The 27388-nt window shown below is 34.5% G+C and overlaps 2 protein-coding genes and 1 long non-coding RNA gene across 8 annotated transcripts in view; 2 read left to right on the top strand and 1 right to left on the bottom strand.

Moving 5' to 3' along the window:
* TMCC3 (transmembrane and coiled-coil domain family 3) overlaps positions 1–12490 on the top strand; it is a 125408-nt gene extending 112918 nt beyond the window's left edge. For all 3 annotated transcript variants that reach the window (XM_039358208.1, XM_039358210.1, XM_039358209.1), the window contains exons 2-4: positions 2101–3017; positions 3756–3891; positions 4543–12490. In XM_039358208.1, the coding sequence (XP_039214142.1) occupies positions 2101–3017; positions 3756–3891; positions 4543–4845 (1356 nt within the window). In that variant the 3' untranslated portion in view covers positions 4846–12490. The remainder of the gene's footprint in view (positions 1–2100; positions 3018–3755; positions 3892–4542) is intronic.
* A 1271-nt stretch (positions 12491–13761) lies between these two features.
* On the bottom strand, positions 13762–15790 carry LOC120314771. 2 transcript variants are annotated; one of them, XR_005558526.1, is made up of 3 exons: positions 15663–15790; positions 14632–15118; positions 13762–13819 (listed from the first exon to the last, which is right to left on the bottom strand). It is a non-coding gene; the product is annotated as an uncharacterized LOC120314771 (long non-coding RNA). The 2 variants fall into 2 exon arrangements; XR_005558525.1 differs by having other exon boundaries at positions 14632–14832; positions 15663–15766.
* Positions 15752–27388, top strand: part of CEP83 (centrosomal protein 83) — a 35640-nt gene continuing 24003 nt past the window's right edge. For 2 of the 3 annotated variants that reach the window (XM_039358206.1, XM_039358204.1), the window contains exons 1-6: positions 15863–15986; positions 19087–19350; positions 20067–20217; positions 21433–21525; positions 22799–22930; positions 24846–25097. In XM_039358206.1, coding sequence (XP_039214140.1) covers positions 19199–19350; positions 20067–20217; positions 21433–21525; positions 22799–22930; positions 24846–25097 — 780 coding nt within the window. In that variant the 5' untranslated portion in view covers positions 15863–15986; positions 19087–19198. Of the gene's footprint in view, positions 15987–19086; positions 19351–20066; positions 20218–21432; positions 21526–22798; positions 22931–24845; positions 25098–27388 lie in introns of all 3 variants that reach the window. The other variant, XM_039358205.1, reaches the window with a different exon arrangement.

Here is a 27388-nt window from a genome sequence, read left to right as displayed (position 1 = left end):
CTTATTCTTTCCCTCTGCAGTTTGAATATAAAGTATAAAAGACTAAAGAAATTTTCGTAGGCATCCCAGCCTTTGAACTACCCAAAGAACCGAAACAGCAAAGTTTCGCTGTCTGGCAAGCTTCCAGGCCAGCGTCTTTCTTTCCTCTCGCTTCGCCTCTTTTTAACCTCACACCCCACCTTCTGTAAGGGAAGGCAAAAGGGTCACTCACCCTTATGTGAAAGATGGCCTCCATGTTTATGTGTCTCCCACTGCTACCATCGGCTTCAACACCACATGATCCGACCCAGCCAATCAAGCCACGCTCTGTCTGTGGTGCTCTGGTGCTCATGGCTCCTCCTGGAGGAGGCAGACAGCGCCGTAGAGGACCCAACTCGCACCGTACCGCCAGCAGCAAACGAGGATAGGAAGGGCAACAATAGGAAAAGAATGCAACTCTGGAAAATCCATTGAAAAAAGGTGCCGGAACTGTGTTCTGGTGTATTCTATAAGAAAAAAAGCCCTGCATAATACTATCTAGGCATTTCTCTTACTTCTCCAATGCAGTGTCTACTTTTAGCTATTCATCCCAAGAAAATAAAGCTATATACTACCTTCACTCCAATTGACTGGCACTACTCTTTTCTTCCAAATATTTAACATAAACATAACATGAACTAAATTTTAATTTCAGTGAGTTCTTCAAAGTATTATTTGAGGATCCGGTGAAAAATTATTCAGTATTTTGGCATGTTAGCCTTAATGTGTTTGCAGTCTGGTGTGCTATACAAAAAGATCTTTCTGTATCCCATGAGGCAAAATACTCTTGTTCTGCTTAATCTATCTTGTACTGGCCATCTGATCATGTAGACATCTACCTTTTTAGGAGCCTGTATGTTCATCTGACATTTTTTTCTTGTTCTGTGGTTTTATTCTTTTTTTATAATATGTTAAACTAAACTTTGCTTGCATAAGGAAATAGGGCAATGTTTTCAAATATAGATAGATAGACAGACAGACAGATAGACAGACAGACAGACAGATCTTTACCCGTTTCTATATCATGTGATATTTTATTATTAGACCTACAGTTGACAGAGTTGTTAGCATTTAACAGCTGACTAGTAATCACATACATTCAAAATATACCACAGATAATTTTAAATAAAAATCTACTAAAATTGTTTTATGTCTTTTCATTCCAATAGTTTAAGGCATATGCACAAATATAGTACAATCAAAAAAGAAATTGTAGATTTATGAGTATCACTGCACTTAGGCACCTTTTTATTGTATCAAGGGATCATGCTTCTTAGATTCAATGTGCAATTTGATATGCTAATATATAAAAGAGCTTGTTCTGGCTTTGCTGAATGTATTTCAGCTACTTTTTCTCTGTGAAAGTGGAAAATGATAATCATTTGTAATGGGCTGGTAGATACTGGGGATACCAATAAAGTAACAGATCAAATGGCTGAACTGACAATGTAGCCACTAATTTAGAACTAAGTAAAAAAACAATTGACTCCTGATTGGATGAGTCAAGAGAAATACGTTTGTTTTGTTTAGAGACTTGAGAAACTGAACAGGGAAGTAATTATATATAGTTTTTTTTGGGGGGGGGGAATAACTGTTTTTAACTGTTTTACAGTTTTAAAAAACTATAAACTGCCTATAAATTGCCCAAGTCATTGTTTGGTATGGGTGGCTATAGAAATTGAATACATAAATAAAAATAAACAATTTGTGTAACAAACAAATTGTGCAGCAAACTTTTATCTGTAAAAGAGTTATATTGTTTTAACTTCTGAATGAATGTGAATAAATTTAAGAATGTGTCATAGTTTAGGTTTAAAATTATTTATAATTCTGAAGTAAAATCATATAACTTTGTATCATTTATTACTTGTATTTTATTATTTATTGTGTTTAACCTAATGGAAAGAACAGAAAACTGTCTTTTCAGGGTATTTCTGCAGCAATTCTTTATTTCCCATGACAATTATGATGCTAAATTCTGATAACTTTCTGAATAGTTTCTGATTGCAGTGACTTAAAACTATATATAAAATTTCACACAAAAAAGCCTCTTACTGATTTTTGTATTTAATCTTTTCTTAGGTGGAAAGACATGATGTGAATACACTCAGTTTGCCTCTTAATATTCGCCGGGGAGGTTCAGACACTAACCTGAATTTTGATGTACCTGATGGTATATTTGAATTTCACAAAGTAAAACTCAGCGTAGATAGTCTGAAACAAAAGATTCTGAAAGTTACTGAGCAAATAAAAATAGAACAAACAGCTCGGGATGGGAATGTGGCCGAGTACTTGAAGCTGGTGAACAGTGCAGACAAACAACAAGCTGGACGAATTAAACAAGTCTTTGAAAAGAAGAATCAGAAGTCTGCCCATTCCATAGCCCAGCTGCAAAAAAAACTGGAACAATATCACAGAAAGCTAAAAGAAATAGAACAGAATATTTCTTCCAAAAGCACCAGAGATGCTTCCAAAGACAGCCTAAAGGAAATCCAACACTCTTTAAAAGATGTACATGGCAAAGTTCGTGCTACCAGTCAGGCCAATGAAAGCTGCAAAACAGGGGTTCTAGGAGTCTCGTTGACGCCTCCAGTGTTCGTTTTCAACAAATCCAGGGAGTTTGCAAATTTGATTCGGAATAAGTTTGGTAGTGCTGACAACATTGCTCACTTGAAGAGTAGCTTAGATGACTTCAGACCAGAAACTACTTCTAGGGCATATGGTGGTAGTGCCACCATTGTAGCCAAGCCAAAATACACCAGTGATGATGAATGCTCAAGTGGAACATCTGGATCCATAGACAGTAATGGAAACCAATCCTTTGGTCATGGTGGGGCAAATACTTTGGAAAACCATGGAAAACTTCCCATATTCTTGGAAGAACTGAGGGAAATAAAGGAAGCACAATCCCAATTATCAGAAGATATTGAGAATTTAAAAGTACAGTTCAAAAGAGATTATGGCTTTATTTCTCAGACCTTGCAAGAGGAAAGATTCAGGTATACAATTATATATTATATTACAATTATACCCTGCTGCTCTATCAGTGGTTGGCTGCCATTATGCTTCTGGTCTCAGTTCAAGGTATCGGTGATAACCTATGAAGTCCTTCATGTCATGGGACCAGATTATTTGAAAGACTGCCTTCCCTGCTTACATCTACCCATCCCATTAGAACTGGTAGGCGAGATATGCTTCAGGTCCCATCTGTTAGAGAATGTTATCTGGCAGGGCCCAGGAAGAGAGCCTTTTCTGCTGTGGAGCTCACTCACCCTGTGGAATATCATCCCCTGGGAGATCATATTGCCCTGACTCCACTGGCCTTTTGATGTGACCTTGCCCCCAGGCCTGGTAATCTAGATGTGCGGTAAAGCCTAAATAGTGGTTGTTTTGAGTGTTGACTGTTTTATCTATCTTGGCTGTGGATTGTGTGATATGATTTTATATGGTTTTCTTTTAAGATTGTATTTAGTTCTCTTGTAGTGTTTTCAATTGTTGTAAGTCACCCAGAGTCATGCATTTGAGATGAGTAATTACATAAATTGAAATACTCAACAATTTGATTTTTAAAAAGTTTAAAATATCTAGCTTCTATATAAGGCAATTTAAACTCACTTCATGAAAAGATTGGTTATCCTGAATTTAAAAAAAAAACTATAAATGATATTTTAACTTATACATAAACTACACCAAAAGTAACTTTAATAAATCTTTTTGTTGTTGAAATTTGTATGAAGATATGAGCACTTAGAAGACCAGCTAAATGATCTAACAGACCTCCATCAACATGAAACAGCCAATTTGAAGCAAGAACTGGCTAGTATTGAAGAAAAAGTAGCATATCAGGCTTATGAACGGTCACGTGATGTTCAGGTATCAAAATTTTAAAATTAAATAATATTGTTTCCTATTTGTAAAGAATATTAGTGCAAAGAACTCTTCTGTACATTGCCATCCAAAAAATTAATTTGCAGGAAGTTAAAAAAGGGTAATTTGTTGCAAGGAAAAATAAATTGGTTACTAAACTTTTAAAAATTAATTACTCTGAAAAAATATTTGTAAACCCAAATTCTTAACAAATTAAGCTGGAAAGAGTATGTAAAATGTCAGATGCCTTGTTCTTACAATTAAAGATTGGTGTTTTTTTCTCTTAAGAAGTATAATTTCCTTTGAAATTTAGTGTGAGTTAAAAAATTAACTCAAATTTTCATGATCAGTATATTCAGAGAAAATGAAAAGGAAAAACCACCCTTTTTATATTTTCATAGGCAATAGAAATGTTTGAACTTTATTGTTGTCAATGAAAATTTTAAACAATTTATACATATTGGGGTAATTTTTAAGATCTGTATCTATATCTCTAATGGTATAATGGAGCTGGGAATTCTAAGAGTCATTTTCCAGTAGAATTCAGTAGGCTTGAATTACTTCTTTCACTGATCAGACAGAAATGGAAATCTATTTTGTATATAAGTTCCTTAACATTTTGTTCCATTGTGTTCCCTTCCTGCTTTCTGCCAATAGGAAGCTTTGGAATCTTGCCAGACACGGGTTGCTAAATTGGAGCTCCACCAGCAAGAACAGCAAGCATTACAATCAGAAACGGTTAATGCCAAAGTCCTACTAGGAAAATGCATAAACATAGTCTTGGCCTTCATGACTGTTATCCTTGTATGTGTCTCCACCATAGCAAAATTTATAGCTCCTATGATGAAAAGCCGTTTCCATATTATTTGCACATTTTTTGCAGTAACTTTTCTTGCTATTTTATGCAAAAACTGGGATCACATTATCTGTGCCATAGAAAAGATAATCATACCAAGATGAAAACACAAGCATGGAGACTTTCCTTTAAAAAAAAATATTTTGGACATCTAAACAAGCTACCAAATCTTGTAATTTAAGTAGACGGATTAGATGAAGAATTTTTTTTCCCCCACCTGGGCATAAGCTTCTAAGACTGCAAACTTCTGACAATGCTTTCATTTTAACAATCACCGCATAAGGAATGAAGTGAATCTGATATGAAGTGGATGATGATCTTTTTGCCTTAATCCAACCAACTTTTCTACATCCTAGATTTCAGTCAAATTTGAATTAAAGGTATTAACTAGATAAGTTTCAAGTGGAAAGAATAGAAGAAATAATAATTAATTACATTTTATTAAATGGAAATCTACAATGTCCTATCCTTATCTAAAGCATTTTTTCTTATGGTATATTTCTACATAGTAAATTAAGATATCTGTGTCTTAGGAAATGCTTGACAAAATTCCCAGATTACCTGATGATCAACATTCCTATGGTGGGAATTGTGCTGATGTGAATTATCTTCTGTTATTTGTATCCCTTTTTATCCAATAGACATATAGTTTATTTAACTATAATTTATTTTGCCTTTCAAATTAATTAATCCACTATGATTTTGCTTCATGATCTTAAAGATAAGATCTCCACTATGAATGAGATCAAGCACTTGGTTCTTTTGTTAATCCAAAAATGGGGGTCTCTATCTTACAGGAAAATGTTTGTAGCCTACGAGAAATATAAATGCATCATCATAAATGCAAAAAGATAAGAAAAACTGTTCATCTTCTTACAGACATTGGAGGAGATACAATCATTCTCAATGGAACACAAATATACACAGTAGTATCAAAGAAGAAACGTGGCTAGTATAACAGAACATGTTTTTTGGTAGTTTCAAAACATAGGACCAGGAAGGGTAAATTGACGCCAAACCATCCAACTACTGTCTGTCAGCCTTACCAGGTTGGTTAGACAAGAAACATAATCAGATACACTAATTCTATTTATTGTAAAGCCACATTAACAGAATCTGGCAAGTCTGAAAATAGAATTATCCAGCTGTCACTTTTAAAGTCAGAGAATTTAAACAGAGTCCCTTTGCTCTTCCCACTATACTACTGTGGGCTATACTCTCTCTTATCTGACCATTTGACCAGCATCTCTTCACCTGATTTCCCAAGGTCTTTCCCACATACCATTACATTGTTTCTCTCTTCCCTACTCTCAATAATCTGGAGTAGCTGTTTCATCACAAATAAAGAACACACCTCTCTAAGCTAGTTGGATGCCTTGGATACCCTCCCTGATTCTGAGATGGTAATGGCATCTACCTGTACAGTTGGTAAATGCCACTTCATCCACTACTTTTAGAATCAGCAAACTGCTTATAAGGTGAACAGCTGACCTTCTAGAAATGCTTGTGATGGTGCTGCCCCCAGGAAAAGAATCAATGACTGAAGCAGTGAGTCTCCCTTCTACCTCAAACTGTGAGACCTCTTAGGTCTCATGTACATATCTAGTTAATCCATTCTCTTTTCAATCCTCCCTTTAGCTTCCTTATTCAGCTGTCATTCTCTTATGATACTGAGCAATCCTGCTTTCGTACCAATTTGCATAATATTGGTGCAATATTCTCAAGTTACTGTGTTTCAGCCTACAGTAACACCGTAATCACTGTGAAGTTTGTATTGAATCAAGACTTCATCTAAGAATTCTCTTGTATATTCTCCTTGAATAGAATTGACTAGGAAGTGAAAAGATGGGAGATGTAATAGTGTGATTATGTTCCTTGTTTTAAGGCATCTATTTTATTTTTAGCACTTTCTTGTAAATTGACTTGGTTGAGACCTTAAGACATGCACTGTAATCCTTTTGCACATTTTCTGTTGGGTTGTGTTTCTATTGTGTTTCATGAATATAATGGTATGGATGCTGTAATGATAACAGCATTACTCAATATGGTTTTTCATCTTTTGAAAATTTGAATGTGTTGTTTCAAAATGCACACGAGCATAAACACAGCTCTCTTTAAAGCATCTACATCTTTTTTTACGCTTCATATAAACTTGAAAAAAAAGGCAAAGCTGTTTTAACAAGTTGAAAACATGTGACTGCTTTAAAGAAATGCTGCAAAGTATTTCCATGCAGAATGAAGCAACCTCTCCAAATCATGTTCAAGTATGTGCAGTGGTATTGTACAATATGTAAATAGAGATAATGCTTGCACTAAAAATGGTTTATAATTGATACGTGCAATTTTATTTTTTAAAGTAGAACTGAACTTAACAGTAAACATTAGAGCCTTTCATTATATCAAGCAGTGCCAATGTAAAGTTGATCATATTAAATCCTGTAAACAATTACTAGTAATCTGGTAAATACAAGTGGCATTGTTTTAAAGCTATCTGCATTTAACTAATTAGTCCTATGAAATTCTGATCAACCTCCCCATAATTGATATAAATATCATTCCTTACAATCTGTTCTTAATATAATACTTTCTTTCCCTCCAGTGAATCTTATTAGGTGAATGCTTTGCATAGAAAATTAAAGAATTCAGATTACCTTAAAAGGGGGGAAATAAAGAGGATTTTTACTGTAAGTCCATATCCTATTTTTCCATGTCTCAGATTAGTAAAATTAAAAAAAAGAAGAATCTAGTTCTTAATTTTTATTACATTTGATTATTTCCTTCATGCTGTATATTAGGAGCATATAGTTCCTATTAAAATTTATGTTTGAACAAATTTTAATCATTTGGTAATTGAAATATCATGTGCGATTCTATGGTTTATTCTATAGTTTTGTGCAAATATTGGGTTGGATGGGCCTTGGAGATCATCTACTCTAACTCCATACCATACTCTAACTCCATACTTTATTTTTTTCAGCTCATATTAATGAAGTTATTTCTGAATTCCTCTGCTCCTGCCATCCTCCCCCCCTCTCTCTCCCCCCCTCTCATTATTTATATATAAGCCAACAACTAAACTCCACGTTCAGAAATATTTGTATTCTTCTAATTGCAAAAAGCAATTTGCTCTTTTAAAACATTGAAACTATTTTTCTAGACTACTGATTATTCTTTTATAAAGCCTGATTCTGACTCTAGTTCAATACTTTTGAATTTTGCGGCAGAATAATGAATTGCTTCAGGCTGAATATCCTGGCTCTTCCTCTCTCTGGGAAGACACTGTTTATATATCATGCAGCCTGTCTTGAGCTATAAGCTAGTTAAGCATTTAAGCATAGTGGAAAATACTATTTGGTCACCAATACTAAGACATGATTCAGTTGCCACTAGTTTCTATACATGAGATGTAAATGAAATGTACATTTCATTTACATGCAGGAAAATGAATTAGGCTACTATCTCTCAGGATACTGTAATACATATTTTTTTCTTAATACATGATCCATTGCTGTGAATGATCTCTTGTTTACATTTATTTAAATATATATCATACCTGGATTCACTTCTTAAGAGCTCTGCTTTTCATTTTTATGGGGAAAATGTTATGCTTTTGTCTGTTTTAGGCTGCTTTATGGCGTACTCCTCCAAGTTCTTTTGCTAAGAGCCATCCTCTATTTCACTAAGGAATATTCATGTTTTTACTGTTGATATTGAGTTTTTGCAACAGCACTATTCACTTATTAGTGTGAATACTTAAAAAGTGTTAATCTAGAGATTGTCAGATACCACATCAGAGCTATCTCTGTTTTCTTAAATCTTAGATAACTTGTTGTATATTTTTTGTTCTCACTTTAATTCAAAAAGTTGCAATTTTCTAACCAGAAAACTCTGGCTTTAAATTTTAACACCATTTAAACATATGCCACACCGCCAATATTAATTAAGCTTACTTAATTAAATGATTGCTGCTTCACAGAAATCATTGACTAACTTAAGAACTAAATAATGATGTAATTGAATTTAGCAGTGCTGAACAAAGGCAGTATGCTAAAAGCATTCAAGACAGTTTGCAATCAGGTCACCTTGCTAAATAAATTTCATACATAACCTTTGTCAGATTGCTTATAGATGTAACAGAACAACTTTTCCTGAAACTGGGCTAAATGAAGTATCTAAACATTAGGTCATAACATGTCAATGTGCTTACAGTTCCGATCTTAAGGGTCTTTTAGATTGAAGCCAACAACAAGAATATTCATTTGAATGCTTCCTACATTTTTCCCCTACATCATTTTTTTTTCCTTTTGTGTCATTTGAAGAGTCAAGCAATCGGAAATATATGGGAAATCTTGAATCCTGGAATAACTTGCCGTTAAATCATAACTATTGCTTTAGATACCTTGAATGAAAAAAAATCCCTGTACATTCATTTTAAATACTAGATTTAGAAGGCAGGATCCCCTTCTCTTGCATTCATTTGCCCATCTGACCAGATCAAATAGGAGCAATTTCCTTCATCTCTATAGGATTGCCACCTGAGAAGGCCTTGGAAGGAAGCATTTTCAGAAGCTGCCCCCAATTTTTAGAACTCCCTTTGGAGCTGTGTTCCTCTGGTCTTTAGGACCACGGTGAACATTTAAGTTGTTCTGTGTTGCACAAGAGGGGGTATATTATGACTGAAAGTGAGATTTGCAAGTGATGACATATTTATTCTTTTAAAAAACATCCTTTTTTGATTTTGTTATATATATTTTGTCTGGAGAAGTGGTCTTTTATTTTAAGACTATTAGCCACACATAGCTTCTGGAAATAGATAGCAAACAAGTAATACAAATAAATGAACCTCTGTGTGTGGGGCCCAGTGAAATTGCCTTAATTGGCTCTGCCATAGCTCACTTCAGTTTACTTAGTGAGGCTGTATGAGTTCTGAAGTAACCAACTGGGAAGCTGTTGGCAATATACCAAATCTAGGGGTAGAAATCTTTAACATTTGAATCTGACAGAAGGGGATGCAGCAGAATTTGAGAAGAATTACTGGGATCAAGGAAAATCTATTTTCTGGGTTACAATTTGCAATTCGGGTGTTTCAGAAAAAATGGAAAGCAGAAACTCAAGTAAAACTGTAAGCAGGAGATTGTAAGCAGAAGAAAGATGAAATTGTCTAATATCAAAAGTGCTCCTCAGGGTTAGTATGATCACGTAATGTTTTGGTTCTCAACATTTCCTACAACCTTGTGCATCAAACAAATAATGTGGCAATGTTGGAAAGCCTGGGCCTGGAAAATAAAAATTATACCAAATAATTCTGTTTCTCTGCATATATGTGTGAAAACAGTGACCTGATAATGAACAGAAAAACCAAAAGATAGATTAATGAATTAATATAAAAATGTTCAGAAAGTTAATGTGCAATTTTAGTACAGACATTTCTACAAAATTGATAATCATCTTCAAGCTAAGGGATATCAATTAAATCAGTTTGTTAAATTGTATTATAAAGGAATAAATTAGTTAAAAAGCACTTTGAATAACAGCTAATCCTAAATAGTTTTGCTTGAAAAGAATTCCCACTCTTTTTACATCCCATCCCATGCTGCCTTGTTAATTAGGTTCTCTCTGTTTGGCAGTGATGCATATTATATTGGTTTTAGTCAAGTCAACATTTAATTTCAAAACCACACACACACACACACGCAAAACACCAAAGTATTTGTAGGCTATTTTTATTAATAAAATATTTCCAAGAAGTGAAAATAATAAGATAAAACATAGTAATTAAATAGGAACAATAATAGCCAATGGTGTGATACCACAAAACCATGTGCACAAACATACAAGTGATAACAATCGATTCAACAGTACAGTTTAAGCCAGTGGTTCTCAACCTTTCTAATGCCGTGACCCCATAATACAGTTCCCCATGTTGTGGTGGCCCCCAAGTGGGTGTGGCCACCAATAAGAGGGAGTAGGACAGCTAGGGAAAAGGGAAAAAATGGCGGACAGCGTGGTTTGGCGACCCCCGTGAAATGGTCGTTCGACCCCAAGGTTGAGAACCACTGGTTTAAGCTAATAGAAGCATATCTTTCAAAACCTTCTTAAAAGACTTTAGAAGGTGCCTCATAAATCTTCAGGAGAAATGCATTCAAATTACTGCACTATCTTTTTCTTTCTCACTTCTATCTTAAATTACCAGTGAAGAAGGCAGGTCATTTCTTTCTTGCAGTAAATGCACATTTGTATATACAGTGTTGAGCCAGCAGTAACGCCCAATTCCAACTTCTTGGGAGATGTAGTAATAAAAAACCAAGATTAACTGTTTCAATAAAATCAACTGAGGAATAATCTTTAAATTTGTTCTTTCTCTCTTTATACAGTATACCTACTATGGTAGGAATAGGATGGGCTGTTTGTTTGCTATTAGACTGCCTTTGCATTCATTTTGTAGTTTCCTGTTATTCTTATAAATATGGACATGCAGAATGGAGAAGAGACAGATGGATTATGCCATGCTGGGACATTGGTGTTGGCTGAGGGGAGAGTGGGTGGGAGGGAGGGAGGGAAGAAAAGTTGTGGGAAAACAAGTGAGCAGGCCAGAGTAAGAGCATGGACAACAGCCTTACTCTATTTCTCTGTAAAAACATTCCGTGATGTCTACAAATTTTGTTTCAGCTGAAACCCAAAATAATAAAACTGTTCTAGGTTTTGTTTCTGCTGAACCACAGCTAATCCAAAATGATTTGGCAGAATTTAAGGAATATGATATTTTATTGGAGTTCTAACTTTTTTTTTTTACATTTGATGAAGACTCTTAGATAAATTATTTTTTTAAAACATGTATACTGTTTTATGTGTTAAAACCTATTCTGCAAGACAGTCATGTCAAACATTTTGAAGCAAACAATTCAGATTTAATATTACTACACAAGTAGTCCACAATAGACCACTCAAAAGGATTATTTTAATTTTCATTAGTGTATATTTTATATTTTTATTCTCAAATTTTATCTTTTATGGAATTGTATGTTTTACTTCCTCAAATGATCAATGAAGACTGCTTCACTACTGAACACAGTAACATACAATTTTGACAATAAGCATCAAGGATTTAAGTTCTATATGCATATTTTATTGTTTAGCTCCTTCTGAGAAAAAGTCTTTATGGTAAGAATTATTTGTATTATAGATTCTTTTGCATCATGTTAATACCCTTGATTACAAATGGAAATGTGCAATTTAAAACTTAACAGGTAATGTGTTGCATATAATTTTTGCATTGAATAAAGATAATTCATTTTAATAACATTAGACTACTGAAATATTTATAGAACTATCTCATGATATAAGAGTTATTATATAAATCCAGGTTTCAAATATTAGGAATTTTGAAGGAGTGCACATACTACTTGCATGGTGAATGGTTGAACTGTTGAACTATTTTGTAGATTTTAATTTATTATCTATGTTTCATGGATTAAATTGTACCTCAGGCCTTTTTTCCTCATTACCTTTCCTTTGTAAGATAATGACAACTTGGCATCATTGATAAATGTTTAAAAAACTACTGAATCCCTTTGCACTGAATTGACATTTTGTCATTCTGTATATAACATATAATTGTGCCATGTTTGTTTTGTGGGGCACTGCACACCTATAAATGTACTACTATTCTTTGTGTTCTACAAATTTCATAGGGGATTAGAATTGCCTCAAGGACACACTGACTTTTATTTTTAAATAAAGTTTTTAAATGTAGTTGGTATTGTTTATTTAAAATATCTACTGAACTACCTAATGTGACACACAAAATAGTTTTTGTATATGTAAATACATTTTCATGTAAACCGTATTTTTATTACAATTGTTTTAATTATTTGTGGAATTAAAACTTATTCAGTCAGATGAAGATTAGAACAGCAGTGAAATCTGTAGCATATCACCTTATAGGAAATAAAAACTTACCTCCCCCCCCCCGCCAGATTAGAGGAGATGTAATCATTAGATCCAGTTGATTTCTCCAAGAAGATGTTATTTCGAGATACTGTGTTGGCATGATAGGCAAATGTAAAATGGGTCACAAAGCCTGGGTTCATCATTGCAGGAGATTGAATGAAGAATTATAGCAATGTGACAGATTTTTCAACTTCCATGAATAGGTTAAAAGTAGTTTGTTACTCTATCCACAACTATTTGCACTTTGACTTATTACAATGTAGAAAAATTGACACAAAGTAGTATAAATGAATCTTCTATTTAGCACCAGGTATTCCCTAATAAGTATACCTACAAAGATCCTGGCATAGTCAGATAAAGATGTTCTTGGCACTTGACCCAAGAATAAGCTTTCAGTCAAAATAAAAGGAAATTTAAGATATAAAAGGCAGTCAGAGACGCTTGCACTTTGGGGCGCTTAAGTGTATACCATCTGGAAAGTTCTCTGCAACAATGGACTGGTTCCAGTATTGTTTATTGCTTGAAGGAGCCTTTGGCAGCAGAATGGGCACATGTTTTAGAAATATTTCTCTTGTGCCTCTTTCTGACCTTCAAACTTTATAGCAAATAAACATATGTAATCATTGCCTATACTCCTTAGGCATCATTATTACCCATACATCCTAAAATAACCTATTGGTTTGGCCAGTAAGTGGTACTAAAGCAAGATTATGATACATGGCTAATAAGAGATATGTTTAGCCAAAGTAATGACAAAGAATAACCTGAATAATTTTTATGTAGCAGTATTAAGAAAATGCGTGATTTTTTTTCCCAGCTAAGAGTCAATGCAAGTCAAAACAACTAGGATTCTCACTGAGAAAGGAGTTAATATATCTCATATTTTAATTCTGAGTCTAGAAATTTTATGAATGACTTTCAGACCATTGTTTGCTTAATTTTTCATTTTTAACAGTATTTGTTGGAATATTCATGAACAGGAAGAGTCATGTGGTAACTCAGTCAGCCAATGTGAAGAAAGTGCTACTGAGTCTGTGCAAAAAGAGTATTGAGTTAGGAGCTGGATTTCCAGTCTCAGGGTTTTGTCTCTGGTCTGTCTCTGTAAGAAGTCTTCATTAAGCTATGTTGCTGTAAAGAAGAATGGTATTGTAAATATTTTTATATAAATATAAAGTTGTTTGAATCAGCTAAATGCAGTCAACTGTGAGAGCTTCTGATTTATTTTTCACCAATAGAGAAATTAAAATTCTCTAACAGTATTTCAGCCAACAAGCATAACCGTTTAAAATATTTCAGCCTACAAGAGTATACTTTGAGAGACACCATTTCTCATCAAGAGATTGCAGTGTGTAATGTCTAGAATTCATCATGAAGTGATAAATCAATTTTTTGACCACAGCAAAAGGCTAGAGAATCAAAACTTTTTCTGCAGCACTAGCAAATTTTGATAGCTTTGTAAAACATGTCTTTTCCCCATTCTACATTTACATGACAATTATACATATACATATATACTGTGTATATATATATATATATATATATATAGGTCTTTGGTTGTTCGGGTTTTCTCCCGCGTAAAATTGGAAGTGTCTTGGCAACGTTTCGACGAAGTCACATGACGAATGTGACTTCATCGAAACGTTGCCAAGACCCTTCCAATTTTACGCGGGAGAAAACCCGAACAACCAAAGACCTATATACAAATACCCGCGAAAACCTCAGAAAACTATATATATATATATATATATATATATATATATATATATATATATATATATCATCAAATCATTTGAAGATTTCAAAGTCAATTACAAAATATGCATAGAGAAGCTAATACCATATACATCCTATAAGCAACCTAAAGCTATTTACATTTAGTCTTAAACTTGCTGAGCTGTATGTAATTTCCTCATTTTTTAAAAAAGGACAGGAACACTCACTATTCTTTGGCAACCCTATCATCCATGGCTGCTGCAGCGATGCAGTCCTATGCATTCAAAATCGCAGCAGGTTCCATTAAACAGGGATTTTTACAGAATGTTTCAGGATAAGGAAAAGAGTGAAACTGATGCAAATGAAAATTGTCTTCATATCCTGCAATATTTAGTTTCTAAGAATGGCACCTCTGGAAGAGATGTCACCTGGAATCAAAATAGATGGTCAAAACAGTATCAGTCTGAGAACTTTTTAGCGTGAAAGAAAAACTCTGAAAGTTAATCATGAAAGTAACACAAAAAAAATTATCATCCAAGTTAAAGTTAACTCGTTATTAAGTCAATGGTGGTAGAATTTCTACAGTGCTTAGTGACCATAATGTGGATGGCAAAGAAGTAAAAGTTGTTTTGTTTCCTTGGTTTCAAGAAGGTAAGATTGTCAGTGCTAGAGAAGCAACGATTCATCCCAAGTGGAAGAGTGATGTCACATTTTCTAAAGACAATGAAGAATATAACAAAAATCAGAATCCTAAAGGCATTCGACTTGAGCAAGTTGAATAAGAGGGAAAGAACTCCTTCAAATACTTTAAGTTATATATTTTAAAAAGGCAGGAAAAAAATCCTAAATGATAATTTTAGAGATAAATATTACGAATAACTTGGACTATAGTCAATGAAAGTTGGCAACTTCCTTGAGGGAAGAGCAATAAGCAGAAATTTAGGGCATGCGGCGACAGTCCAGGAAAAAGAAAAGTTATGCTTGGGAGACTGAGAAAATTAAGGAGAATATTTGAAGCTCAGGGCTGAAATGAGGAGAGAGCACCAAGGACCCCTCAGACTGAGGAAAGTAGAACGGGAAAGTGAACGGGCGCATTGAGGGATGGGACTAAGCTAGGTACTTTTCCGAGAGACAGCTCGAGATAGCGGGCGTTTCCCACGCACTCAATAGGAGTTCTGCACAGAACACCTAACCAAGGAAATTAACACCAGAAGGAAGAACTTTCAATCCCGAAAGATTCCAAATGCTGTTTCTTTACCACAAAAGCGACCTCGGCAACAACACGATTGGTTCTAACGCTAGAAAAGAAGGAACAAGCCCCGCCTCCGATCTTCCCGCGTCACCTCGCGCTTCGATTCCCATTCCAACGCGGCAATCCCTTTTCCGCATTCCCGTGGTGCTTAGCGACGAAAACCTAAACCGATGAGGGGTCCGACCTGCAGTTTACAAAATGGAAAGGTAAAAGTGCATACGGATCCCGAGAGGTCTCAAATAAAAGCAAAGGGGCGGGGCAATAATCCCGAGGCGCCATTTTTAAACAGCCGAGGCACCCGACGCCTGCTCTGAACTGAAAAAAGGGCCGGTAAGGTTAGGATACTTTCGGAGACATTTGACAAGTCGCGGTTTTCTTCTTCAAATATGACTTTACTGCAAAATTTCGTAATGTACAGGGTTGTTTTTAATCAATTCATAAGCTTTCGCGTTAAGTCTGCGACAGCCTTTCCCGGCCTACTAGATATTATCTTTCCTTGGCTGGAAAATCTCGAATTTATAATGTTGATACTTCAGAAATGACGTTTTCCTTTGCTGACTGATGAGGAAAAAAATACTATCGGGTGTGGTCTTTTACTTGATAATCACTTGAATGTTGATCTGTACAACATAGGATTTATAGCTGAGCAGCTGCTTATGAGATTGTGCTGAATCAGATTTAATGTGACAGGATCTTTCACCACCTGAAGTTTAGAAGGAAAAAAGGCATGAAAACTTTGTATTGTAACACTCCACAGCTTACTTATTTTTGTATGTAAAACAAAATTCTACAAACTTCTGTTTCTGTCCTTTGTTAGGTTGATAGTGAAAATAAGAATATCCTACAAACAATAGATTTATACTGATAATTGTACCCAAAGTATGTTATCTAAAATGACTCTCAATTTCCCATTAAGCCACATTGATGCTTGTTTTGACATTGCTGTTTTTTGAGCCACGAAACAATCAGAAGTTTTTGTACATTCATTATCACCCTTAAAATGCTGAATTAGTGTTTTGTATTTACTCTTTTATTATCATGAATAAAACAAATGATTTAATAAGAATTAGAACTGGGGAAGGAATAAATATACCACTTCCTAAAAGATCTATATCTTTCACCATAGCTTCTTGACATAGGCTTGCTTTTATCACAACAGTGATCTTTAGTTTTGCTGTTAGTATCACAAAACCTTTCAATTTTTAGATAATGAATAAAAAAGCCAAACTTTGTTAACACACTAAGCCAATATTATTAGACACTGCAATGCTCTAGGCTTGCAGCTTTGATTGGTAAATTGTTTTAAGAAACATAGAATTAGGAACTTTAAATTTCACTTTAGACTTGGCACAAGTTTAGGCAGAGTGGAATTGCTCTCAAAGCCTACTTTGCAGAAGTCAGCTGCTGCCAAGACATGCATAGTCAGTTTTTTTTTAAAAAAAAATCTTCTCCCTAAATTGCTTGCAATCAAATCTTGAGGAGGGTGTGACCCACAATTTGAGCACCTTGTGCTAAACTATACTGTGATTTCTTTAGAGAATTCTTATGAAGATAGTCATTTTTGGTAGTCCATAATACAAAATTTAGAATTGTATATAAATCCAATAAATTGTACTTTATTAAGTAATCTAGTGAGTATCTTTCAGTAGTTTGTATGAAAAGGAAGACGTGTTCAAAAGTGAAAGAAGGGGGATAGGTATCCTCATCTGTTTCATTGTACAGCCCCGGCTGTAATGGAGTGTGTCACAATGGAAAATAAATTACCCATATTTTAGATAGAGAAATTGTTTTATTTTTATTTCTAAGTATTTAGAAAAATTCTCACAAAATGTCAGTAAAATCTGAATAATTTTATTCTATATTTTTTCTTACTAAATCATTAAATTTAACAGTTAATGTACAATTTTAAAAATAGTTTACAAAGAAAAGTAAATTTGAGCATTATATCATAAATAAAATGTTTAAATAGGGAGTCCCCTACATATTACTATATACAGTGGTACTTCAGTACTTGACATTAATTGGTTCTGGGAGGCATGCTGAGTACTAAAAACAATGTGTGCCAAATAAACCAGGTGACTTACCACATGACCCTTTGTTTTGGTTAGGAGGAATTTTCTGGCTGTTGGCTGTCCTTTTTCCTATGTCAATGACCTTCCCAGTATGGTCGATTTCCTGTCTGCCCTCTGCATCTGTCCCCTCTTCCTTTTGAATGTGCTAGATACCAAAGAAACTACAAATACTGGGACAATATTTTCACATCAAAATATGTCAAGTACAAAATTTGATGAGTTTTGAAGCAGTCAAATACTGAGGTACCACTATAGTTTTCATATATTTTGTATTTATATTTAATAGTTAGATTTGTATTTCACCTTTTCCCACGAATTCAAGGCAGTATGCAAAGTACTCACTCCAAATTTTCTCATATAGTCTTGAGAAGTAGGTTTGCTTAAGAAAGAGTGACCAACTTAAAGTCATGCAGCAAGCTTCTTTACTAAGGTCTTATTGATTATGGCAGCTCTATTTTTAATGTTCAATATTAATGTTTAATATTCAGTTGAAACTCTATGTATTTCAGACAATTTATAGGTAACAAAGTTGCACAGCCAAGGGTAGAAAGGTATTTTAAGGATGAAAATACAAAACATTTTACAATTTTTAAAAATTAACAGCAAAAAGAGCATTATTCTATTTCAAAGTTTTATCTTTTAAAATATGTTTTTCTTCCTTAAGATAATTTTAAATCCTGAAATGTACACTATATACTTTGTTACTTCTAGATTTAATGTTCATAATGATAGGATATTTTAGCAAGAAAGAAGTAAATTATTCAGATGTTATAATAGCTGAGTTTCTGTATAATTAAACCAAATACGTGTCTGGAAATTCTCACACATCCAAGTCATGATTGTCCCAATGGTGCTTTTTCAAGAGGCAACTGGACTTTCTTGTTTTTCTTTGAAGACGTTTCGTTTCTCATCCAAGAAGCTTCTTCAGCTTCTTCAGAGCTGAAGAAATTTCTTGGATGACAAGCTAAACCTCTTCAAGGAAAAACAAGAAAGTCCAGTTGCCTCTTGAAAAAGCACCTTTGGGTTAAACCAGATACATTCTCATCAAAGGATATGGTCAAGTTGATTGGCTTTCATGCAAAGTTCACAGTATCCCTCAGGAATAGCTCTCTTACACCCATAGGGACATCCAATACTCTTGTAAAGAAAAAAAAGTTTGGGTAATGGTGAATTACATGTATTGTTCATAAGTTAGCATATTTAGTTTACTGTGAATTGAACTGAATTGTAATGCATGAATGTAGATTTTTAGTGAATGTCTGTTGTTTAGTGGAAAAATGAAGTTTTGCAACATGTATTCAAGAAAGAGTTTATCATGATGTAGTAACTATTAATTGGGTGCTTTTTTGTTTGTACAGATAATTTGGTCTCTGGGGATGTCCTTATGAGAGAAAGCAGTCTCTATGACGGTGATAGTCTTGCACTGACAGCATTTTTACCTGATTGTCATCTCATTAGTATTCAGTCAAAATGGATGCTTTGCCGAATATCCTCTTTCCAGTGGGAGGGAGTGGTGATCTCGTCAGTTCACAAGCAGAAGTGCAAAAACTGTTAATTGATGAAAGGATGCGGTGTGAACATCATAAAACAAATTATCAAACTCTAAAAGCAGAACATACTAGGTATCACGTTTACTTTAATAAAAATGTATTAGTTGCAATAGATTGAATATATCAAAGCTATTCTTTTGTGAACTTTTTATAATAATGTGGTTTAAAAAGGTGAACTTGTATGATAAGCCATAACACAAGAACAGTTTTCCCACAGAACAGATTCTAAATGGCTGTAAGAATTCTATTGCTATTGTTTTGTGTAAAATAGGTCTTAGTTTCTTGAGCTTAGTATGGAGAAAAGCAATTTTACTATTTTAAGCCTTATTAACATGTTTTAGCAGGGAAAATATTTTAGTTGTCATATTTTATTAACAAAACTTAAGTATACAGATCTGAAACCATTCGATATTCTGTCACATTTTATTCTATTTCTCTTTGTTATTTTGGCTGCAAGTTATGGATGGTTAGTCTTTTGCAAAACCTTTGGTAAAAGTCTCTTCATGTACACTACAAAGCATAAAACAGCTGCTTGGAGTTTTCACATGGCTGCCTTTATGGTCCCCTAACATATTCTGGGCATATGTGAAGGACATTTCTGAGGTAGCTGGTGAAGCAAAGTGAGTACTGCTTAGGTTTGCCAGCTGTCCTTGAAAAAGTATCTTCTATGATTATGCACACATGTACAGAAGTCCTTGAAAGGACTAAAAAGCAACACCAAATTTTCAAGTACCTCCTTCATGCATATATTTGTTGCATGATTTAAAATTTTATATTTCTTTTTGCAGGTTACTTGATGAGTATACTAAATCACAAAGTGAGTTGAAACAGCTGTTACACGAAAAGCAAACTGTCCATGATAAATTTCAGTTGCTCCTTGCTGAACTTAGAGGAGAATTATTAGATAAAACTAGAGAAGTAGAGGAATTAAAATCACAGGTAAGACAATATTTACTTCTAAGCTTTGAAAATGTCAACTTCTAGTATTGTATAATACTATAACCTACCATAACCTATGGGCCTGATAATTTATAGTTAGCATATTTTCATCTATGCCTATTTTTGTTAAATGGACTGGTATGTCAAGAACTGCTGTGGCTACTCCAGAGAAAGGTTACTTTTTCAAATTAAATGTTGGTTTTTCATATTATATTTCAAATTATTTTTGGCCATTTCAAATCATTTGCCAATATTAAGGACTGCTGTTGCAGTGGAATCTTTAGATTTTCTTTGGATTAATAGAGCTAGTTTCATTTTTTAAAGAATTAAAATATTTTACTATTGCAGTGAGTCATGAAAAATATTTTTCAGCCAATATGGGGAACAAACAAAGTATTACCTTTGGGAGTGTTATACTTCACACTTCCCTTTCTTTCCATGTGTCAAAAAAATTGTCATTGCATATTCTTAAAAAGCATCATAGGTTGTCACAGTTTTCTATGGTTTATTATGTCAACTTAGTTTGATTATTATCCACATCCAACTTTTTGGGAATAGTTGAAGAATTGTGTAAAATTATGCTTCTTTTGTAAATGTTTTACTCATCTGATTTGTTTTTAGTTTAGAAAATTAAATTTGATTAGAAATAATTTAAGAGAATTAATTTTATGGCTTGTAGACAGACCTAAGAGGGTTTGTGATTTTGGTCATATAAATGATGTTTTATACTATTACTCCTCCAAAAGCTCATAGGAGCTATATTACTGTTCCTGTTTTCATTTTATCCTCATGAAGGTAATGCAGGATGAAAGATAGTTGCTATAAAGTCATGTGAAGTTATTTTGTGGGTTTTTGGTGTTATGCTTTACTAAGTGTGTTAGGCAAATCCAGCACTGTAATTTCCCCCATGGATTACTTCCCACTAACCCCAATTCTGTTCCCAGGGCTTCTGCTGCTATTAATTTTGATTTGGTTCTGCAGTGTACTTACTTGCTTCTTCCCATCCCTGCTAATGTGTAGTTAGTCCACTCATCAAGTAATGGCCAATGCCCTGTGATTCCTTCAAATTTGTTTGTGACCCTCTAGATTATTTTTATCTTCACAAAACGTTGGGAGATAAAGTGAAATAGAGACCCACTGAAAGTCATTCAGTGAACACTTCAGTAGCACTGCATTTTAGTTATTTGCTTTATAGCTATTTGTACCATCCTGTAGGTAATAACTCCTCAGAAGCTCGAATTGCTGAAAGCACAAATACAACATGAATTTGATACACCTATGAGAGAACGCTTTTGCAAGCTGGATGAAGTAAGTAAAATGGAAAGGATTTTATTATAAGAGCAATTTGTTAAATGTTTACTGAAAATATGAAAGCAAGATTATTTGGTGGATTTATTTTGTTGATGAGAAGGGGTTTTTTTAATGCATAAATCAGATATCTCCTAATCAGATCCTGCCTGTTTTCACAGTTAATTTAAAACTATATGAGTTGTGTATTTTTAAGGTTTTCTCATTATCAGTTGCTTTCCAGGTTTCCTAAATGCTTCATGTTTTTCTTCAAAATCCCATTAAATATATTGCTTGTTTGCCTAAGGCAAACATTTAAAAAAATCTTATATTTTTCTAGCATGAGTGCAATATTTATTACAGACTAGTAGGATAATGAAAATAGGTTGAAATCTACAATGGACCAAACCTGCTACAAGAAAAGACATAGAACATCTCACTCTGGCTTGGCTCTGTTTCATGCCCATATAACTTAGCTATGATTATACAGGTAGTCCTTGGTTTATTAATGTAATTGAGCCCAGAATTGTAATTGCAAGTCAAGAGATCACTGACTGGACCGTATTTGACATTTTAAACCACAATTAAGATTGATATTATTTGTTTATTTTATTTTTTCTCAATGACTTAAGCTATTTAAACATTAGAGTCTTAATTATTTTTAATCAACACCGTATAAATATAAATTCCACTGTATTAGAATAATTAACATGTACATTTTACACCAATGCAATAATGTTTAATTTTTAAACAAAATCCATTAATATTAAGCATAACCAATCCTACAGTTGAAATGTTACGTTTAACTAATATTTTTTAAAAGTTCATCTATATTTTGGTTTCTAATAAGTCCTGCTTCTTTCCAGAGTGGCATGTTTGACATTTTATTTACATCATTTATGTAGTTGCCCATTTCACACAATTCTAGCAGTTTACAAGACTGGAAGCAAGCAAGCTCTTTGAAATAGTTTGCTTTTAAAAAGAGACAGAACTCTCTCCAGGGGTTTGACACCAAGGGTTCCTTAATTGAGCTCCATGAAGAAACTGCAACATCTTGATCTCAAATAATTTTAATGTTGCTGGGAAATACAATGAAGTACAAGCAGCTTTCCTTACAACTCTTTAGTAAGCTATTAATATAAAACTACCTCATGTGGTTCTTCAGTAAGAACACTAAAATAATAAAAACTTATAATTCTAATTCTGTTGCTACATGTAATTTGTCCATTTGGAAGGCCAAATTTTTGTATTTTTGTTTGCTCCAGTTCAATCACACATGTTGTTTTTAATTTAGGAAGTAGAAAAATATAGAACAGAATATAACAAACTTCGTTATGAACATACTTTCCTCAAATCAGAATTTGAACATCAGAGAGAAGAGCATGCCCGTGTATTAGAAGAAAATAAAATAAGATATGAAGCTGAGGTAAGTCCTAATATAAAATTGTATCTGTAGAATCATATTTTAGATTTTTTAAAAGAGATTGATCAGCGTATCCAGCTTACAGTATTATTCTATGTTTGTTGGTAACTTCATTTTTTATTTCATTGAGCTTAATCCCAAATAGGTTTGTTTAGGATTTTAATTTTAAATTGTAATCATGCTTTGAGATGTGTTAGTGGATTACTTTGTTTTTCTTCTCTTCATTTGTGAAATGAAAGTAATAGGGCTGTATACTGAACATAATTTTCAGTTCAGGGTCCATTTCAGAAAAAGTTGTTATTGATCAGATTGAAACAGGCTGTCTGCTTTAGCTTGATACAAGACAAGATTTATCCCACTGACTAGCATGCAAGGAACACAAATGGCTCATCTTTTCCCCTTATAGAATGAAATAAGCTTTGAAGAAATTTAAGGAAACTGAGAAATTGAAGACAAGTGTTAGTTATTTAGCTCGAAACAGTCTTGTGGTGAAAAAATCTTTTCAAATGTTTATTTAAAGTGTGTATATGGGAAAAGGTACTGCAATGCACAACGAGCATAGGACAGCAGTATTACTGGCAATGTTCAGGGTGCTAATACTATTACTGCTGCTTCTGTGATAGGAAGAAAGCTATAAATCATGGCACAGCGAATCATTTTATGATTATAAAATCAATAAAATAAGTTATTTGTCTCTATCATCTTCCTAATCCTGGTGTTTTATTAAAAATGGACAAAAGGAATGATTTTTTTGCAAACAAATGATTATCAGATTGAGTGTCTTCCTCTTTATAGAAGCACAGCAAAGAACAGAATAATTCATAAAATGTGTCTAGTTTTGGTTACTTTGTAGGGATCCTCTTAAAGCATAAACTGTGTCCTGCTGGACCAGACCCCTGGCCCATGTACTCCAGCAGTCTGTGTTTACAGTAGCCAATGAACTATGCAAGGAAGCCTATTAGTCTCCCAGCAGATACCTTCAGAAACAATAATCATCCCCTTGACTTCCATGAATTAATCCAATCTTTTTTGAAGTTAGCCATGCAGGTAGAGAGAGAGTCACTTTGAAATAGAGGTTAAGGCACCAGACTAGAAACTGGGAGATAGGAATTCTAGCTCTGCCTTAGACATAAGGCCAGCTGGATGACTTGGGCCAGTCTCACAGCCCTAGGAAGGAGGCAATAGCAAGCTGCTTCTGAAATCTTGCCAAAAAAGCGTGCAGTTGTCCAGGCAGTTGGCAGGAGTCAACAGTGACTCAGTGGTACACACAGACACACAAGCTGGTAGCTAGCCTCATATCTCGGGATAGGAAATCCTAAAGTTTAGTTATGCTTTGAGTAAAAAAAAAAATATCCTGATTCTTCAAGGATTCAGAATAATTCAATGTAATTAGCTAACTTGGCTATTCCTCTAATGTTTGATTGTAAATCCTTTATAAATCTGAGGAAAATGTTAGAAACATTTTTAAAGGCACAATCCCAGGCCATTTCTGTCTCTATGAATACAGATTAAACCTAAATCTGCCTGCTTGAATTCGTATTTTAGATTTTGTCTGAATTTGATATATATAAGTGATTTAACAGATGTACTCACACATTAGAAGTATTATTCCAAATATGACAAAGAGATATTTCTTGTCCTCCTGCTTTAGCCATTCTCTGCATGCTTTATACTTTGAGCACCCCCTTCCTCCCCCCATTCCCTAATGCTAATTGCTTATCAACCACATTTCCTCTTTGACAGCTATTTTAATAAAGTATGATGAGGTCTGGTCAAAAAATAAATCTCATGTGTGATGGATTCTCATATTTTCATTTTCTCATATATTGTAAGCTTTGATATTGCTCCATATGTGAACATGGTGACTATCCTGAGGATAGCATTGGGACATTAATGTTTTTTGTTTAAATACTAATAGATTACAAGGCTGGATAAAGATAAAGAAGAATTGCATAATCAGCTGCTTAGTATTGATCCTACAAGAGATAACAAGCGTGTTGAAGCACTGTTAAGAGAAAAGGCCCAACTATTGCAGAAATTGAAGGGATTAGAAGCTGAAGTAACAGAACTAAGAGCACAGAGAGAAAATTCTGGTGTGCAAGCAGAAAATGTGCAAAGAATACAGTTGCGACAGTTAGCTGAGATGCAAGCTGCAATGAGAACTTTGGAGGTAAAAAAACCCCACCTGAATTGTTTCTGTATAGGCATAATAAAAGTGCACCCTGTATATATGAATTTCAAGAATTTGGCCAATGGTCTAAATGCACATCAGGCTATGAGTGAATCTTAGTGATCAGCCTTTTTTTTAAATAGGAAACAAAATTGTACTGTAAAATGTATAAATAGTTCCTTTTACACTGGTGAGATATTATATGACTAATTAAGTTTTCATTGTTGCCTTCTGGGAGCAGGCTTCTTGGTACCTGAATCAGAACAACTAGATTCTGTAACAGCTTTGTTCCATATAGTATCAACCTTGTTAACTCTCAAGACTCTTTTTTCCACTAGGTATTGAAAATGGATTGTGATTATATGTTTTTGTGTCATTTTTATATAACTTGGCATTTTTGGTGTTATATTATTGTTATGCTTGGGGTGGTGACATTGTTCAGTGGCTGGCATTCCTTCTTTTGAGAGTGGGGCATTGGAATTTCATTTTAATGTGTGCCGTTGTGTAGACAGGTAAATTGAAATAAAGGTTATCTTAATCATGTTTTGGAGAATTTTCTAACCCAGCTTGGTCACTTTACATCTATATAATATGTATGCCTAGTATAGTAGAATAAGCTTTTTCCCCTCAAATTCTGCACATCATAATCCTTAATCATTGGACCTATCTAATTATGCCTAGTGTAGTACAGGGCTTTTCAACCAGTGGTATGGGTACCACCTGTGGTACATTGGCACCTGGCAGTTGGTACGTGACCATCCTAGAAAAGTGGTAGCGAGAGAGGGGAATGAACTGAACCGGTGGCAGCACTGCACAAGTCTGGGTGAGAGATGGCTGAAGCTGCAGGGCTGTCAGGGCTCAGCGGAAGCACCAGGACCAGCCCTTCTTTGGGGCTATCAGGGCTCAGTGGAAGCGCCAGGATCAGCGCCAGGCTCCAGCTGGAGCTTGGCGCTAATCCTGGCAGTTCTGCTGAGCCCTGAAGAAGCCCCAATCAGCTGGAAAGCAGCACTGATCCTGGCACTTCTGCTGAGCCCTGAAGAAGCGCCGATCAGCTGGAATGTTGCAGCATTTCCAAGGTCTTGTGATTTACATTCAGATGCTTGGCCACTGATTGATATTTATGACGTCACAGTGTCCCAGGGTCTTGTGAAGTGACCAAAACCTGCTGCAACCACCCAGCAGACGGGGGAGGGGGGGGAATAAAAACCAAATACCCCCCACCCCACCCCCGCTGCCAATCCTCAACAGAAATGTTCACAACAATGAAAACCTCGGACAGGAGGAAGAGCACCGCCGGGTGCACAGGCAGGTGTCTTGTTCGGCTGTGGCTTCCAGGGCACTTTTTCCAGTGCCATTGTAACTTCGAACAGTCACTAAGCGAACTGTTGTAAGTTGAGGACGACCTGTATTTTATCACTTTTTTCCTTTTTTTTTTTTTTGTCATTAAGTTTTTGACACCTTGCTAGGTAACTGGTGGTACTCGGATGTTGCCATATCCTAAAAGTGGTACAATGGGTGAAAAGGTTGAAAAGCCCTGGTGTAGTAGAATAAGCTTTTTTCCCCTCAAATTCTGCACATCATAATCCTTAATTGTTACCCTCTGAGACGTAAAGTAAATTCTTAAGGATTTCAGAAAGCCATTTCTTATAAACTGTTTTTTTTAAAAGGTGTGGGTAATTTTCAGCTATGAAGCCTAATATTTTTTGGAGAACTGGGTGTTACAGCCTTTCCTTAAATCATAATTAGCACTAAGCATAGTTCTGAGTTATGATAAATTGCCATTAAAAATGAAAGTCATCTGGAAGAGAGAAGTGATAGAAAGAAGTCATACATGACAAGATTTTTGCACATTAGGCTAAATCATGATTTAATGTTGCATGCTAGTTAAACTATTTTATTACATTAGATAAGCTTATATACTGTAAATTAGATAACTTATTTTCCTTAAGTCTTTTTCCCTATACCCACAACTTTTATCTTGACTGCAGTCAGCAATCTGTAAAATCATAAGTGCTTTTGAAACAGATTTGGGAGCATTAAAAACAATGTTTCATATACCAGTGTGGAGCTGCTATTCCCTATTCTGTAGTAGTTCTCTTTGGTCCCAAACTGATGGAGTTTCAGTTCAGATTGCTGAGTTCTTTGCTTTTTAACAATTGTATAAACATCTATTTTTGCTTTATAAAACAGGCACAATAACCATCACAGCCTCACAAAGTTAAAATCTATTGTTATCCAAATGGACATTCGCCATAATAGTAATAAAATATTATGTTTTGATAATACTAAAG

This window comes from Crotalus tigris, unplaced genomic scaffold (assembly GCF_016545835.1).
Source record: "Crotalus tigris isolate CLP2741 ecotype Arizona unplaced genomic scaffold, ASM1654583v1 scf7180000019004.2909048, whole genome shotgun sequence".
Classification (NCBI taxonomy): Eukaryota; Metazoa; Chordata; class Lepidosauria; order Squamata; family Viperidae; genus Crotalus; species Crotalus tigris.
This window is presented reverse-complemented; position numbering and strand designations above follow the sequence as displayed.